The sequence below is a fragment of the Cetorhinus maximus genome, chromosome 12, assembly GCF_964194155.1.
Source record: "Cetorhinus maximus chromosome 12, sCetMax3.hap1.1, whole genome shotgun sequence".
Lineage (NCBI taxonomy): Eukaryota > Metazoa > Chordata > Chondrichthyes > Lamniformes > Cetorhinidae > Cetorhinus > Cetorhinus maximus.
In genome coordinates, this window is record NC_135890.1 from 57,139,080 (window position 1) to 57,152,346 (window position 13,267).

Below are 13,267 nucleotides of genomic sequence, written 5' to 3' on the forward strand. Positions count from 1 at the left end.
TGCAGAGGAGGTTTACAAGAATGTTGCCAGGGTTAGAAAAGTGTAGCTACGAGGAGAGATTGGATAGGTTGGGGTTATTTTCCTTAGAACAAAGAAGGCTGAGAGGTGACTTGATTGAGGTGTACAAAATTATGAGGAGAATAGATAGAGTGGACAGGATAAAATTGGTTCCCTTGGTGGAGAATTCTAGAACCAGGGGACATAGATTCAAGATAAGTGGCAGAAGGTGTAGGGGGGACATGAGGAAGAACTTTTTTACGCAGAGGGTAGTCGGTGTCTGGAATTTGCTGCCCAAGTTGGTGGTAGAGGCAGAAACTTTAAACTCTTTTAAAAAGTACCTGGATCTGCACCTAAAGTGCTGTAAACTGCAGGGTTATGGGCTGGGTGCAGGAAGGTGGGATTAGAAAGGGCATCTGGGTGTCCTCGGGCTGACATAGACAAGATGGGCCGAATGGCCTCTTCTGTGCTGTAACTTTTCTATGGTTCTATGGAGCAAAGGAGATTATGGGGAGATTTGACAGAGGTGTCCAAGATTATGATAGGTTTGGACAAGGTAGACAAGAAAAAATTGTTCCCATTAGCTGATGGTACAAGGACTATGGGGACATAGGTATAAGGTTTTGGGAAAGAGATGCACGGGCAATCTGAGGAAGAACTTTTTTATATACAGCGACTGGTAATGACCTGGAACTCAAGGGTGGTGCTAGCAGAGATGATGAATGATTCATAAGGAAACTGGATGGACACTCGTGGGAGATAAACTTGCAGGGCCACAGGGATAGAGCAGGGGAATGGGACTGACTGGACTGCTCCGCGGAGAGCTCACGTGGACTCAATGGGCCGAATGGCTTCCTTCTGTGCCATGAATGATCTTAAGTGGAACTCAACTTACCTGGGGGAAAAGGGGGTATCACTCCACCGGACAGGGATGCCTGGAAAGAAATGCGGAACAAGTTTACAACAGCATATTAAACACCTCACAACATCAAGTGGGGCGGAGGGAGTGTCTTTAAATAAAATAATGCAGCAATAATTCTAGAAGCAATCTCAATGTAGTCCGGTGTAAATCTGACCTGAAGCTATGGTGACAATATTGTAACCATATATTGTAATTTTAGTACAAAACATCTCACACATTCAGACAATACAGGCAAACGCGCTACATGTGTATATTTACTCTGCAAACATTGCCCACCATTCAGGAACCAGGGAAGTAAAGCACTCACATTGATCAATAAACAAGCACACAAACTGCTTTTCCTCTCACCATTTTACCAGCAAATGGACAAAAAAGGTTAAAGTTCACATGCATATGCCATGCGAAATCGGAGCATTAAGATCACAGGCCCTACAAGCCTTCACAAGCCTATTACACATGCTTATTGACTTATCAGAAATGCAATTAGCCACATTCAATTAGCCACTTGCAGTTAGTGACTAATGGACTGGACAATACTCCATTCAAAGAACTGCATAATTTTAAGTACTTGGAATCGGAAACGATTTTACTTCCAAATGCAAATCAAATAGAGCTGAAGTAAAACTGAAAAATGCTGCAGCTGACTTCACATCAGACCTACTTCAGCCGCATTTCACTTTCATTTCCTCACCCTCTTTAAAAAAAATCTTCAAGTCACTCCCACTTAAATACCTCGACCCAGCTGCACTTGAACAGCCTCATGTAACACAGGCCATACTCCAAAAGACTCTGGGTGAAAGGTTCCTCCCAACTGCTCCCTTATGTCTCCTTGTTACAGGTGGCATATTTCCCCCTCTGACCCTCTCAAACCTTTCAGCAGGTTTGAGCGCTTCTTTCAGGTTCCACCCCCCTTCTCCCCCCGCCAGCCAATCCTGGTGACAAAATAAATTTACCATCTCAAATTTCAAATCCAATTTCATCCTTTCAAACTAACGTTAAAAAAAATCTCGACAATTCCAATGTTGTGCCAATAATTCTGGATCAGAAAGCAATGTGACACTCGATACCAAGTAAAATGACTGCAAATCCAAGCCAAAGTTTATCTTTAGGACCTTTGATGTTGTACATCACCAAAAATTGGAGCACAGAATTTATGCGCATCTAAGACACAAGGGAGCTGGCTTCCTCTGGCGTGCTGGTTAACCACATTATTTTAAGCACTGTCATTAATTCAAAAACAATTCTTTTAAATACATTACTTCTCTTTTTAAAATGGTGCCCCCCCCACCAGAACAGGATCTCAAATCATTTAAACTCATCACCATGACTTAAGATTCAATAAATCTTCAGTCTGATTGCCACTGAATTGTGCTTGTTTATTATTAATAAAGTACAATTTCCCTGTAACAATCAAAGAATCATACAGCACACAAGGGGGCCATTCAACCCATCATGCCTTTGAGGATTGTTTTCTAATTAGTGAAACTGCCGTGATCTTCCCCCATAGCCCTGTAGTTTTTTTTTTCCTTTTTCATTATTCATCCAATTCCCTTTTGAAAATTATTACTGAATCTGCTTGTACCAGCCATTCAGGCTTTGCACCCTGATCATTACAACTCGCTGCATAATGAAAATTCTCATTTCCCTCCCGGTTCTTTTGCCAATTATCTTGAATCTGTGTCCTCAGGTTATCCACCTTCATGTCACCGGAAATGGTTTTACCCTGTTCACTCTATCAAAACCCTTGTGATTTTTCAACATCTCAATTAAATCTCCTCTTAATCTTCTCTGCTCTAAAGGGAACAATCCCAGCTTCTCCGTTATTTCCACATAACTGAAGTCCCTAATTCCTGATTCCATTCTAGTAAATCTATCCTGCACTCTTGCAAAGGCATGACTTCCTTCCTAAGGTGAGTCCAATAGAACGTGAATAGAACACAATATTCCACCTGAGGCTGAGTCAGCGTTTTATTGAGGTTTAGGATAACTTGCTGTTTTTTTACTCTATTTCTACTGATATCATGGGTTCCATATGATCTTACAAACAGTAAAAAAAAGCCTTCTCAACTTGTCCTGCCACATTTAAAGCTTTCTACACATACACCCCAGATCTCCCTGCTCTTGTACCCTAATCTAAGCATCATAAAGGCAGTCAGTCAAGGCTGCTGTTGCATGGCTCAATGTGTAAGAGGTTTCACAAATCAGATTGTGACACTGGTTCCAACCCAGCTGATCAGTTATCTCAAAGCCTGGTGCTTTAGGTATTTGAAAGGAATTACTTGCTTCAGTTGTCCTTGCACTTTTTCCAGTTCTTTCTTCAACTCTTGCGAGAACCAGCGCTCCTCCTGTGGAAAAAACAGACCAGCATTTGAATACAGTGGCCCCAGTGGCTACTTGCAATAGGTGGGGCTGCAGAAATCTGAATGTGCAAATCCCAACCTTTAAGGAGGCCTGCAGATCTTGCACCTCTTGTTGATGGAGTGCGAGGTCGTCTCTGCACAAGGGAAACAAAATTATTATAGTCAGAAGGCAGGTCTTTCTCAATCATGCACATATCCCACTCTAGTACCCTCAACAAACAGAAGCAACTCCCTTCCCCTCCATCTCCAGGTTGCCCGACAGAGCCTCAAATTAATTTACCGTCAGCTATAAATAATGATCAATGCCAGCAGCGTAGGAAAACACCAAAACAGCCCCTGACATACGTAACTCCTTCTTTCAAAAGAAGAGTGCCCTAGGTTACTTGAGAGAACACAAAAAAACAAGGGATGTTCTTCCCAAGCTGGTCAGTACAATTCAACCAGTCAGGGTTGGATGCATAGTGGCATTGTCACTGGACTCGTATTCAGAGTCACGGCAGGTGGTGAAATTTGAATTCAATAAAATATATATTGTCAAAAATAGTCAATTGTCATAAAATCCCATCTGTTTCGCTAATGTCCTTTAGGGAAAGGAAATCTGCCATCCTTACCTGGTCTGGCCTACATGTGACTGCAGACCCACAGCAATGTGGTAACCACAGCAATTAGGCATGGGCAATAAACGCTGGCCTAGCCAGCAACACCCCCATCCCATGAACAAATTTTTAAAAATAAAGTTGGGATGGTTCTTCTGAATGCTTGCCAGGGTATTGCAATGAAAAGAACGGGAGTTATTGATCAAACAGCAACCCATAACTGGCAGTTGGACTAATAAGGCTTTTCTTCCCCCCCCTACTCTGTTCACTTCATTTGAGGTATTAGGATAACGGAAGTGATAATGCTTCCATCTGAACCTTATCGATTCCAAAACAAAACAAAAGGCAAGAAAGTTATGGTGAACCTTTATAAAACTCTGGTTCACCCTCAACTGGAGCATTGTGTCCAATTCTGGGCACCACAGCTCAGGAATGATGAGATAGCATTAGAGAGAGTGCAGGGACGATTTACGTGAATGGTCTCAGGGTTGAGAAACCTCAGTTACATGGACAGATGAGAGAAGCTGGGGTTGTTCTCGTCAGAGAAGGTTAAGAGCTTTGATAGAGGTGTTCAAAATCATGAGAGATCTAAACAAAGTAGATAGAGAGCAACTGTTCAAAGTGGTGCAAAGGTTTTAAACTACAAGGCGTAGATTTAAGGTGATCTACAAAGAACCAAAGACAACGTAAGATTTTTTTTTAAACGCAGTAAGTAGTTAGGATCTGGAATGCACTGTCTGAGACAATGGTGGTGACAGACCCAATTGTGGCTTTCAAAAGGGAACTGGATAATTATTGGAAGAGAAAAAAACAAACAGGGTTACAGGGGAAGGCTGGGGTGTTGAACTAGCAGAGTTGCTCTTGCAGACAGCAGGCACAGACACGATGGGCTGAATGGCCTGTTTCTGTGCTGTAACCATTCTATGATACTAATTTGAAACATGAGCCATTTGAAGTAATTTTGTTTTGTCTGGCAAGGTCAGATCCAAATATTTCCTTCCCACACTACCATCCCCTGCATCAAAATCATATCTACTCGATATAACTCAGCTTCAAAAACTTTAGAATACAACACTTAACATTTTTCACAAGGTATGCAGAGAGTGCGAGTATGTTTATTCCAGCCGTGAGGAGGCAAATAAGTGAGCTGTAAAAGGTCTCTTTTAATAAGGGAGAACAAACATGATACACCAAGCTTTCTGTACAAAACTCTCACATAGGATATTTAAAAATAATTCAATTGTACACAGGTTGGTAGTATGGAATTCTGTGTAGTACCAAGTTGACAAATAAAGGCAATCCAGCCTTTGCAGTATTGTAAGCTGCTATCTGTTTCACAATGGGGGACTGTGTGCTCCGGATGGTCATCAGGTCACATTGTTTGGTAGACGTTTAGCCCTGATTTGCTTTGATTTAATCCAAAGTGCTCAAGGGCCGATTAGGTACCTTTTGAAGTATCTTTTGCAGGGAACACTACAGCCCATTTGCACAAAGCAAGATCCCACAAACAGCAATCAGATAAATGGCCAGATCTCCTGTCTTTAGTGATATTGGCCAGCACACTGGGGAGACCTCCCCTGCTTTACTTTGAAATAGTGGCACTGGATCTTTTACATCCACCTGAAAGGGTAGACGGAGCCTTCGTTTAACATCTCAGCCAAAGGACAGAGTCTCCTGACAGTGCAGCAATCCCCCGCAGCTTAGAGTTTTGTGCTCAAGTCTCAGGAGTGGGACTCAAACTCACAGCCTTCTGACTCAAAAAGCAAGAGAGTGCTAGCACTGAGCTAAGGCTGACATTTAAAAAGGATGACATTTAAACTTATAAACTAGTGTGAATGATTAAACACCCAGATTTCACCATGTTTCATCAAGTGTGTTAGATAACAAAGCAGCACAGGTGTAAAATCAACTCAATATGTCAGCAGAAACCCGGAAAAATAGCAGAAAGCAACTTCCATAAGAAGAAACAAACCTCCTTGAAGCCATTTCTTCTCTGGGGCCAGAATCATTTCCCGGTTCATGAAATGCATCATAGTGTTTGAAGAGATCTTCTGCTGAATCATGAGACTTCATACACAGTGGGCAAATGAAACCCTGTGAAAGGAAAGTAGACACAAAAATAAAGAGGCATATTTGTACACGCACACAAGAATATCACTGCTCACAGACAAAAGAGGTTCATTGTTGGAAATGGGAAGCAAAGAAACGTAACACCTCACAGCAGAAGGTTGCAATGCCAAACAGATCATGCCAAGCGCATAGGGTCATTTGGGAAATCAGAGGCTGAATGCAATTCCACTACAACACTGAAGCACTCACTGGTGCAGAAGCTGACGATGAATATTGCATGCTGTCTGTGCACGAGTGTTCACCTCTAGCCATTATTGTGTTACAGTCAACTCTCCCAACAAATCCTCCATGCTCAACAAACTCTAACCTCTCCACTCTCTCTAAATAACACCCCCGCCCCACCACCAATTCCCCCGGCAATCTGTTGGGGTCCCCTGAAAATCAGGCTCCAGCAAATATTTTAACCCAAGGCCTGGGGCAGGGATAGCAGTGGGCGGTCTCTCCCAGGCCGAACCTACCAAGCTGGATTGAGGGCCAGGAGAGAACCCAGTAAGGAAAGTCTTAGCTTTTTAAACTTCCTTGCTTGCCAAAGGTGGGGGTGGGGTGAAAGCAGCCGCACCCTCCAGGTCCCACAAGGAAATTTCCAGCCTTCTCTAGTTGAGTGTCCTCCCTCCATCCCACTGCTTACCTGACTGCGGGGGATCATTGCCACTGGGTCCCTGGTTGCAGCCTCATGCTGCTCATGGTGACGAACTCTCGCGCTCACCCACCTGCCAGGCTGTGGCTCCCGCCATGAGGTAAGAACCCAACTATAGAAATGAGGCCCGAAAGATAAAATGGAGGCCTGAGTTTCAGGTTTTAGTTAGGAACTGGTTGGAGGTCAGGCTGATCTTGAAGGGAGAATCACTCTAGACTGAGTAGAGACACAAATGACAAGGACTGGAAGCAGGTCCTTCTATCTCCACAACCGTAACAGGGGAGGGAGAGAGGAATAAATACTAGTCCACTTGATTCCCAGATGTACAGTGGACTTTGAGTTATATATTAAGCCACTTATCCATTGAGACTATTTGATACTTCTTATTGAAGACTCCTTTTCACACCTGTCCATCAAATACAATATTGCATTGATATGGCGCTTTTAACACAGCAACACATCTAAAGGAGTGTTACCAAACAAAAAAAGTCCTACTTTGTATTGAATTATTCGGCTTCATTCCTTTATAAAACTCACAAAAACTGTGCTATCCCCACTAAGCTGCTGTAATCTCTTGCTGGATAGACAAATGTGAATGAACAGCTATAAGTGCAGTAATATTCAACGAAATGCACAGAATGCACGTTGACCACAACATTTCAATCAGCTCTGTCAAATTCAGTCCGACTCGAGAACTTGCGTTAGTCCCTTAACGTAGTGAAATGTCACAAAACGCTTTTACAGGAGGGTGATCAAATAAAATTCCAGACCAGGCCAACTAAGGAGATATGAGGGCAGGTGATAAAAAATGAGATAAAGGAGAATTTTAAAAGGAGCCAAGTGAGGTAGAGAGGTGTAGGGAGGGAATTCCAGAGCTTAGGATCTTGTCAGCTAAAGGCATGACCACCAATAGAAGTTGACTATACAAAGAGGGCAGAATGAGATGAGCACAGGTATTGGAAGTTAAGCAGATAGGGAGATGTGAGATCATCGAGGAATTTGAACACAAGGGCGAGAATTTTATAAGTATTTGAGGTGTTGCTGGATAGGAAGCCAACGACCAAAAACCAAAATTCTATCATTTATTCATAGCTGAACTGTTTTCTGATCAGCTACTGTTAGAAACTAGCCTGAAGAACTAAACTTCAGTGTTAAAGCTTTAACCACCCGCCTTGATGATGCGAGATTACCTCCTGGCCAATAGGTAGAGGTATTACAAAAGGAACACCCTGAACAAAATTAGCTTCATGAGCACACCGGCCAATGAGGTTTAAGATAGGAAACCACCACTTTAGACGCGTGTGCCAAATGCTGTTTATACTCTCCTGACCATGTCACTAAAGTAACCTATAATATTCTTTTTGGTGTGTGGAATATCCCATTATTCCACTTCTGTCAAACTTGCTCCTGCACCTTGATTCAAAAATACCTATTGGGTCTGTCTCTCAGCAAAGGTTCCTATCACATTTCTTCTCTTGATCACTGGGAAGTGTCCCAGCCAACTTTATCCCGAACTCTCAATTTCTGTACATTCCACACCTTGGCCACAGGCTGCAAAGCCAGTTGCCGCTTGCCCGGCCCACCAGTGCCACCAGTTGCTACCCCCCCTCCCGGCCCACCAGTGCCACCAGCTGCCACCCCCCCTCCCGGCCCGCCAATGCCACCAGCTGCCACCCCACCTCCCGGCCCGCCAGTGCCACCAGCTGCCACCACCCCCCTCCCGGCCCACCAGTGCCACCAGCTCTCAACTTTTCGTTGAATACTTTTCTCCAACTCAAATCTAGGTTGTGGCAATACTCCCTCTCCTGCTGCAGTGAACCTTTCTCCGAGCTGGGATATGTCGGACACCTCACTCTCTGGTCTCCAGCAGCAACAACAACCTGCACTTATATAGTGCCTCTCATTAATCCTAGGTTGATGCAAAAGATTTCAAAAAAGAGCCTGGCCAACATTTTCCCTTGACCATCATCGTTAAAACAGGTTATTTGATCATTATCCTATGCTGTTTATGGGATCTTGTCATGCACATATTGGCTGCCGCATTTCCTACATTACAGCAGGGATAACACTCAAAAAGTACCTGATTAGCTATAAAGTGCTTTGGGAGGCTCTGCAAGGCACTATATAAATGCATGTGCTTCTTTCTTTTCTTTTTGGGAAAACATCCCAAGGCTCTCACGGGAAATTCAAGCATTATTTGGTCCCAAGTTACAAGGACATCTGGAGAGGTGGCCAAAAGCTTAGCCAATGAGATAGGTTTTAGAGGGAGAGCTGGAACATTTGGGGAGGAAGTTGCAAAGCTTCGGGCCTAGGCAGCCAAGACGTAGCTGCTAATTGTGAGGCCAAGGAAACCAGGGATGTGGAAGAGGCCACAATTGGAGGAGTGCAGGAAATTCCAGATTGGAATTTCAATAAGAACTTCAATCCTGATGACAGGTCTCTCTCCTCAAGCTAACAGCTGCTAAATTTACCTCTCTCTCTGGTTTTAATTCTTCTATTCCCTAGCTGACTGACTAGCTCTTAGGAAATTTCCTCGCACCAGTCTACCCTGAAGAACAGTGGTCCCTCTTACCTTTTAGGCTAGCAGCAAACTCTCCATCTATCACTTCTACCATTGAGATCCTGTTGTGAGACATGATGGTCCATGTAGGCTTCAGCTCACCCAGTCCACTGGAGACCATCACCTGATTGTACTTCTGCAGTTCTCTGCTCCTGAAAACACTGGTGAATCATACTTCATCGTCTAAAATAGATTCTGCCTGTGGCAATATTCCCGGGTCCACGCGCTATAAAACATGTTACCATCAAATGGCCTTTCACCAACACTGTTCACAGGTCTCCAGCTCTCCCTCACTCTATGCAGTTCATGGATTATCATCTGACTTTCCTTGTTAACTTGGGCCTTTCCCCAAGAGCTTTGTCCCCTCTCCCGCTACACCCCTTTACCTAGGTTCACTTGTTAAAAGTCTAATCCACTCTTCTGCAATCGATTGCCTCTGGTCTTAATACTGACGCAGTGCTCGCTGCCCTCAATCCTCTGATCATGCAGTGACAGAATCTCAACCTCAATCTCCTCAAGCCTCTCAACAGGACAATGGAGATCATTGCACACTATTTATACAAGCCTCTAGCAAACCTAACCAGTTGCTGCCGTCTTCAGTGAATTCAGTCTCAAGTCTTTCTACATGTATCAAAATTCTTAGCCTTACTATCTTCACTGACCTCAGATTTCCTACATATCCTCCAATGCTGAAGCTCTTTATTATAAACCCTTTCCTCCGCCATGCCAAATATTTCTTCTTCCCTTAACAATTCAACGTCATGTGAATCCCAACCCTGGACAAGACTTGAATACTTGGGAGGCTCGTTCCAACCCTGGTCTTCCATTTCTAGATTTTCAACAACAGAAATTCCAGCCTGAGCAATTCTTGTGTCAGTGCAAACCTTTCTCTTACCCAGCTAAAGTCTCTCTCTGTCACTAACAATGTTACTGCTCTTCTGAACCTGGTCTCGCAAATTAAGAATGCGCCACCCTTTTCCTTTTCTTCAAATCCCAATGCATCAAAGTCAAGACTTATGGTAGAGTGTGCAACGAAGCCATTGGGATGATGAACCCCATTGCACCCAGAGTCCATGAATAATTGATTTCCAATGGATTTCCCCCCCCAACACAAGGTGGCTGCAGAGACCTATGCAAGGTCAGTGAAGAATTGAAATTATACAACATGTCCAATGTCACATTGAAGGGTACTGAGGGGAGCAAGGAGCAATTATTCTGTCATTAAATGGTACGAGGATCTGGATCCAACAATCCTAAGAACATTAATATCTCCTTGCCTGAAAATGTGGATTGAGTAATAGTATGCTTCTCCACAGAGCTCATTTCTGATTCATTTATTCTTTTCAGGAGCTCCTATAAACTGGATCTTAGAAGAAAGCAACTGTAGTTTCTAATAATTACAGTCCAGTTATTTGGAGGGGGCGCGGGGAAGAATGCTTGAGGTTATTACTGTTGAACATCAGAAGTACATGGTCATTGTAGAAAAGTCGGCATTGCAATCAATAGGTTAAGCTTTACAGCCCTTGAGTAATTACCCTGGTGAGTCAATAAGGTTAAACTGAGTAGATTTAGATGCGTCAGAGAAAACCTTAGTGTGCTACTTCACCAAATAGAATTGTAGACTCAACTTAAAAAAAAATGGCTCTTACTTCTTCTGACTTTGTGACCAGGGTACAGTCAATACATAAAACAGCCCAGTTTCTAATACTGAGCATCTGTCTACAGGCAAGCACACAGATAGTTTGATATGTAAGTGTTGCAACAGCTTTGTTCAAAGAGTGTCATTAAATTAGGGGCTGTTAACGATAATGGATATTATTAATTGGCAGACTTCTAAAAGTCATTAGTCATGGTTTCTGTTATGATCCGATAGCAGAATTAACTGTCTAAGAATTCACACCGTAAGTGGTAAAAATGGTTAATGTCCTTCTCAATTCCCTTAACATTGAACAATCCAGGATCATCTTCAGACAAATCTGCTTCCGACACCAATAGAAAAAAGAGACAGCAGCGCAGAGTCAATACACTGACTTTAACTGTCCGCACAAGGCAATCAAGGTGGGTGATATGGAGTCAATTTTGATTTCACTCAGTCAAATTTTACTGACAATGACCTAGAATTGTGACTCTATTATTTTAGACCAAAGGTCATTTCTTAACTGCCCTCTGAAGTTGTGCAGCAAGCCAGTTATATCAAACTGTTACCCAGGAAGTTCAAGAAAGTAGCCCATCACAATCCATGAGCAACTAGGGATGGGCAATGAAAGCCAGCCTTAATAGTGACACCAACATCCCGAGAGTGAAAAGAGAAAGCTCAGGCTGTTAATTGTATCAACTGAGGTTTAAGTACATAGATGTGGGGGGCATTGATTGGGGCACATTTAAAGAGACACTTGCTGACACAGGAGTGGAGTCAGAGGATATATACCTGTAATGTTTCACTCTATGAATAAATCTATTCCAAGTAAAGACCGGCTCTGGTTTATTCCTTCACCAGCTGGCTATCAGGAATATAATACATGTATGGTCTATAAGCCAAGTATTGTTCTCTTAGATCCTCACTCAGTTTTTCTGTTACTGTGTAATTGTCTAGTAACTTACATTTATTTACTTCAATGCTAGACAGTCGCCTTCAGGCTAAAATTTATATATACCACCTTATCGAGTGGACAAAGTACTCTGAGCCTCTGGTGGTCTTCAGTTCATTGCTTCACAATATTAGGGTGCTCATTTGCAATCCATCCTACTCACTATACATAAAAGAATTTAAGTAATAGTTCATGGGAATTGGTCTACTAATGGAAACTACTTTCTATCTGTGAATGTTCCACAAGAGTGATATGCAGATTCACAAAGCATTCCGTATATTTTTTTTAAAAAGAGGCAGCACAGTGCTTATTTTACTGGACAAGTAATCCAGAGAATTAATCCAGAAAATTCTGAAATCCAGAAATGACTTGGTCCAAAGCATGGCGAGGTTACAGTGTATTAATAACCAATACCTTACATTAATCTAGCAATAAATAATAAAATGTCCCAAGGTGCTTCACAGTATCATTAAAAAACAATATTATGACTGAGTCACATAAGGAGATATAGGTCAGATGGCCAAAGATTGGTCAAAGAGGTAGATTTTAAGAAGTGTGTTAAAGGGGAAATGAGGTAGCGAGGCGGAGAGGTGTAGGGAGGGAATTCCGGGGCTTTGGGCCTAGGCAACTAAAGGCACAGCCACCAATGGTGGAGTAATTATCAGGGATACAATCAGGTCAGAATTAGATGAGTGTAGATATCTAAGAAAGTTGTGGGGCTGGAGGAGATTACAGGGATAAGGAGGGTCGAGGCTATGGGGCAACTCAATTTTAAAATTCTCATCCCGTTTTCAAGATTTTGCTTGACCGGAATCAAATGTAGGTCAGTAAGCACAGGGATGATAGGGGAACGAACGGGTATTGTTACAATCAAGGCGCGAGAGTTTTGGATTACCTCAATTTACCAAGGATAGAATATAGGAAACCAGCCAGCAAAGGGGAGGTGATGGTGTAGCAGTATTGTTGCTGGACTAGTAATCCCAGGGTAATGCTCTGGGGACCCGGCCTCAAACCGCCACGGCAGTGGTGGAACTTACAATCAACAAAAATCTGGAATTAAAAGTTTAAACCCATCTGGTTCACTAATGTCCTTTAGGGAAGGAAATGTGTCATCCTTACCTGGCCTGGCCTACATGTGACTCCAGCCCACAGCAATGTAGATGACTCTTAAATGTCCACTAAAATGGCCTAGCAAGCAACTCAGTTGTTTCAAACCACTGCAAAGTCTCAAAAAAAGAATGAAACCTTCAACGTTCAAGGGCATTACCATCCCCGGCAGGACAGTCCCACCAGAGGTGGCAGCACAATGGTATACAGTCGGGAGGGAGTTGCCCTAGGAGTCCTCAACATTAACTCTGGACCCCATGAAGTCTCATGGCATAAGAACATAAGGAGCAGGAGTAGGCAATTCAGCCCCTCGAGCCTGCCCCACCATTCAATACAATCATGGCTGATCTCATTTCAGCCTCAACTCCAA

The 13,267-nt window shown here is 43.0% G+C and overlaps 1 protein-coding gene across 4 annotated transcripts in view; it reads right to left on the reverse strand.

Moving 5' to 3' along the window:
• Positions 1 to 13,267, reverse strand: part of eea1 (early endosome antigen 1) — a 130,196-nt gene that overhangs the window by 94,797 nt on the left and 22,132 nt on the right. For 3 of the 4 annotated variants that reach the window (XM_078553672.1, XM_078553673.1, XM_078553674.1), the window contains 4 exons: positions 5,848 to 5,969; positions 3,359 to 3,413; positions 3,199 to 3,264; positions 893 to 932 (listed from right to left, as the gene is read on the reverse strand). In XM_078553672.1, coding sequence (XP_078409798.1) covers positions 893 to 932; positions 3,199 to 3,264; positions 3,359 to 3,413; positions 5,848 to 5,969 — 283 coding nt within the window. The remainder of the gene's footprint in view (positions 1 to 892; positions 933 to 3,198; positions 3,265 to 3,358; positions 3,414 to 5,847; positions 5,970 to 13,267) is intronic. The other variant, XM_078553675.1, reaches the window with a different exon arrangement.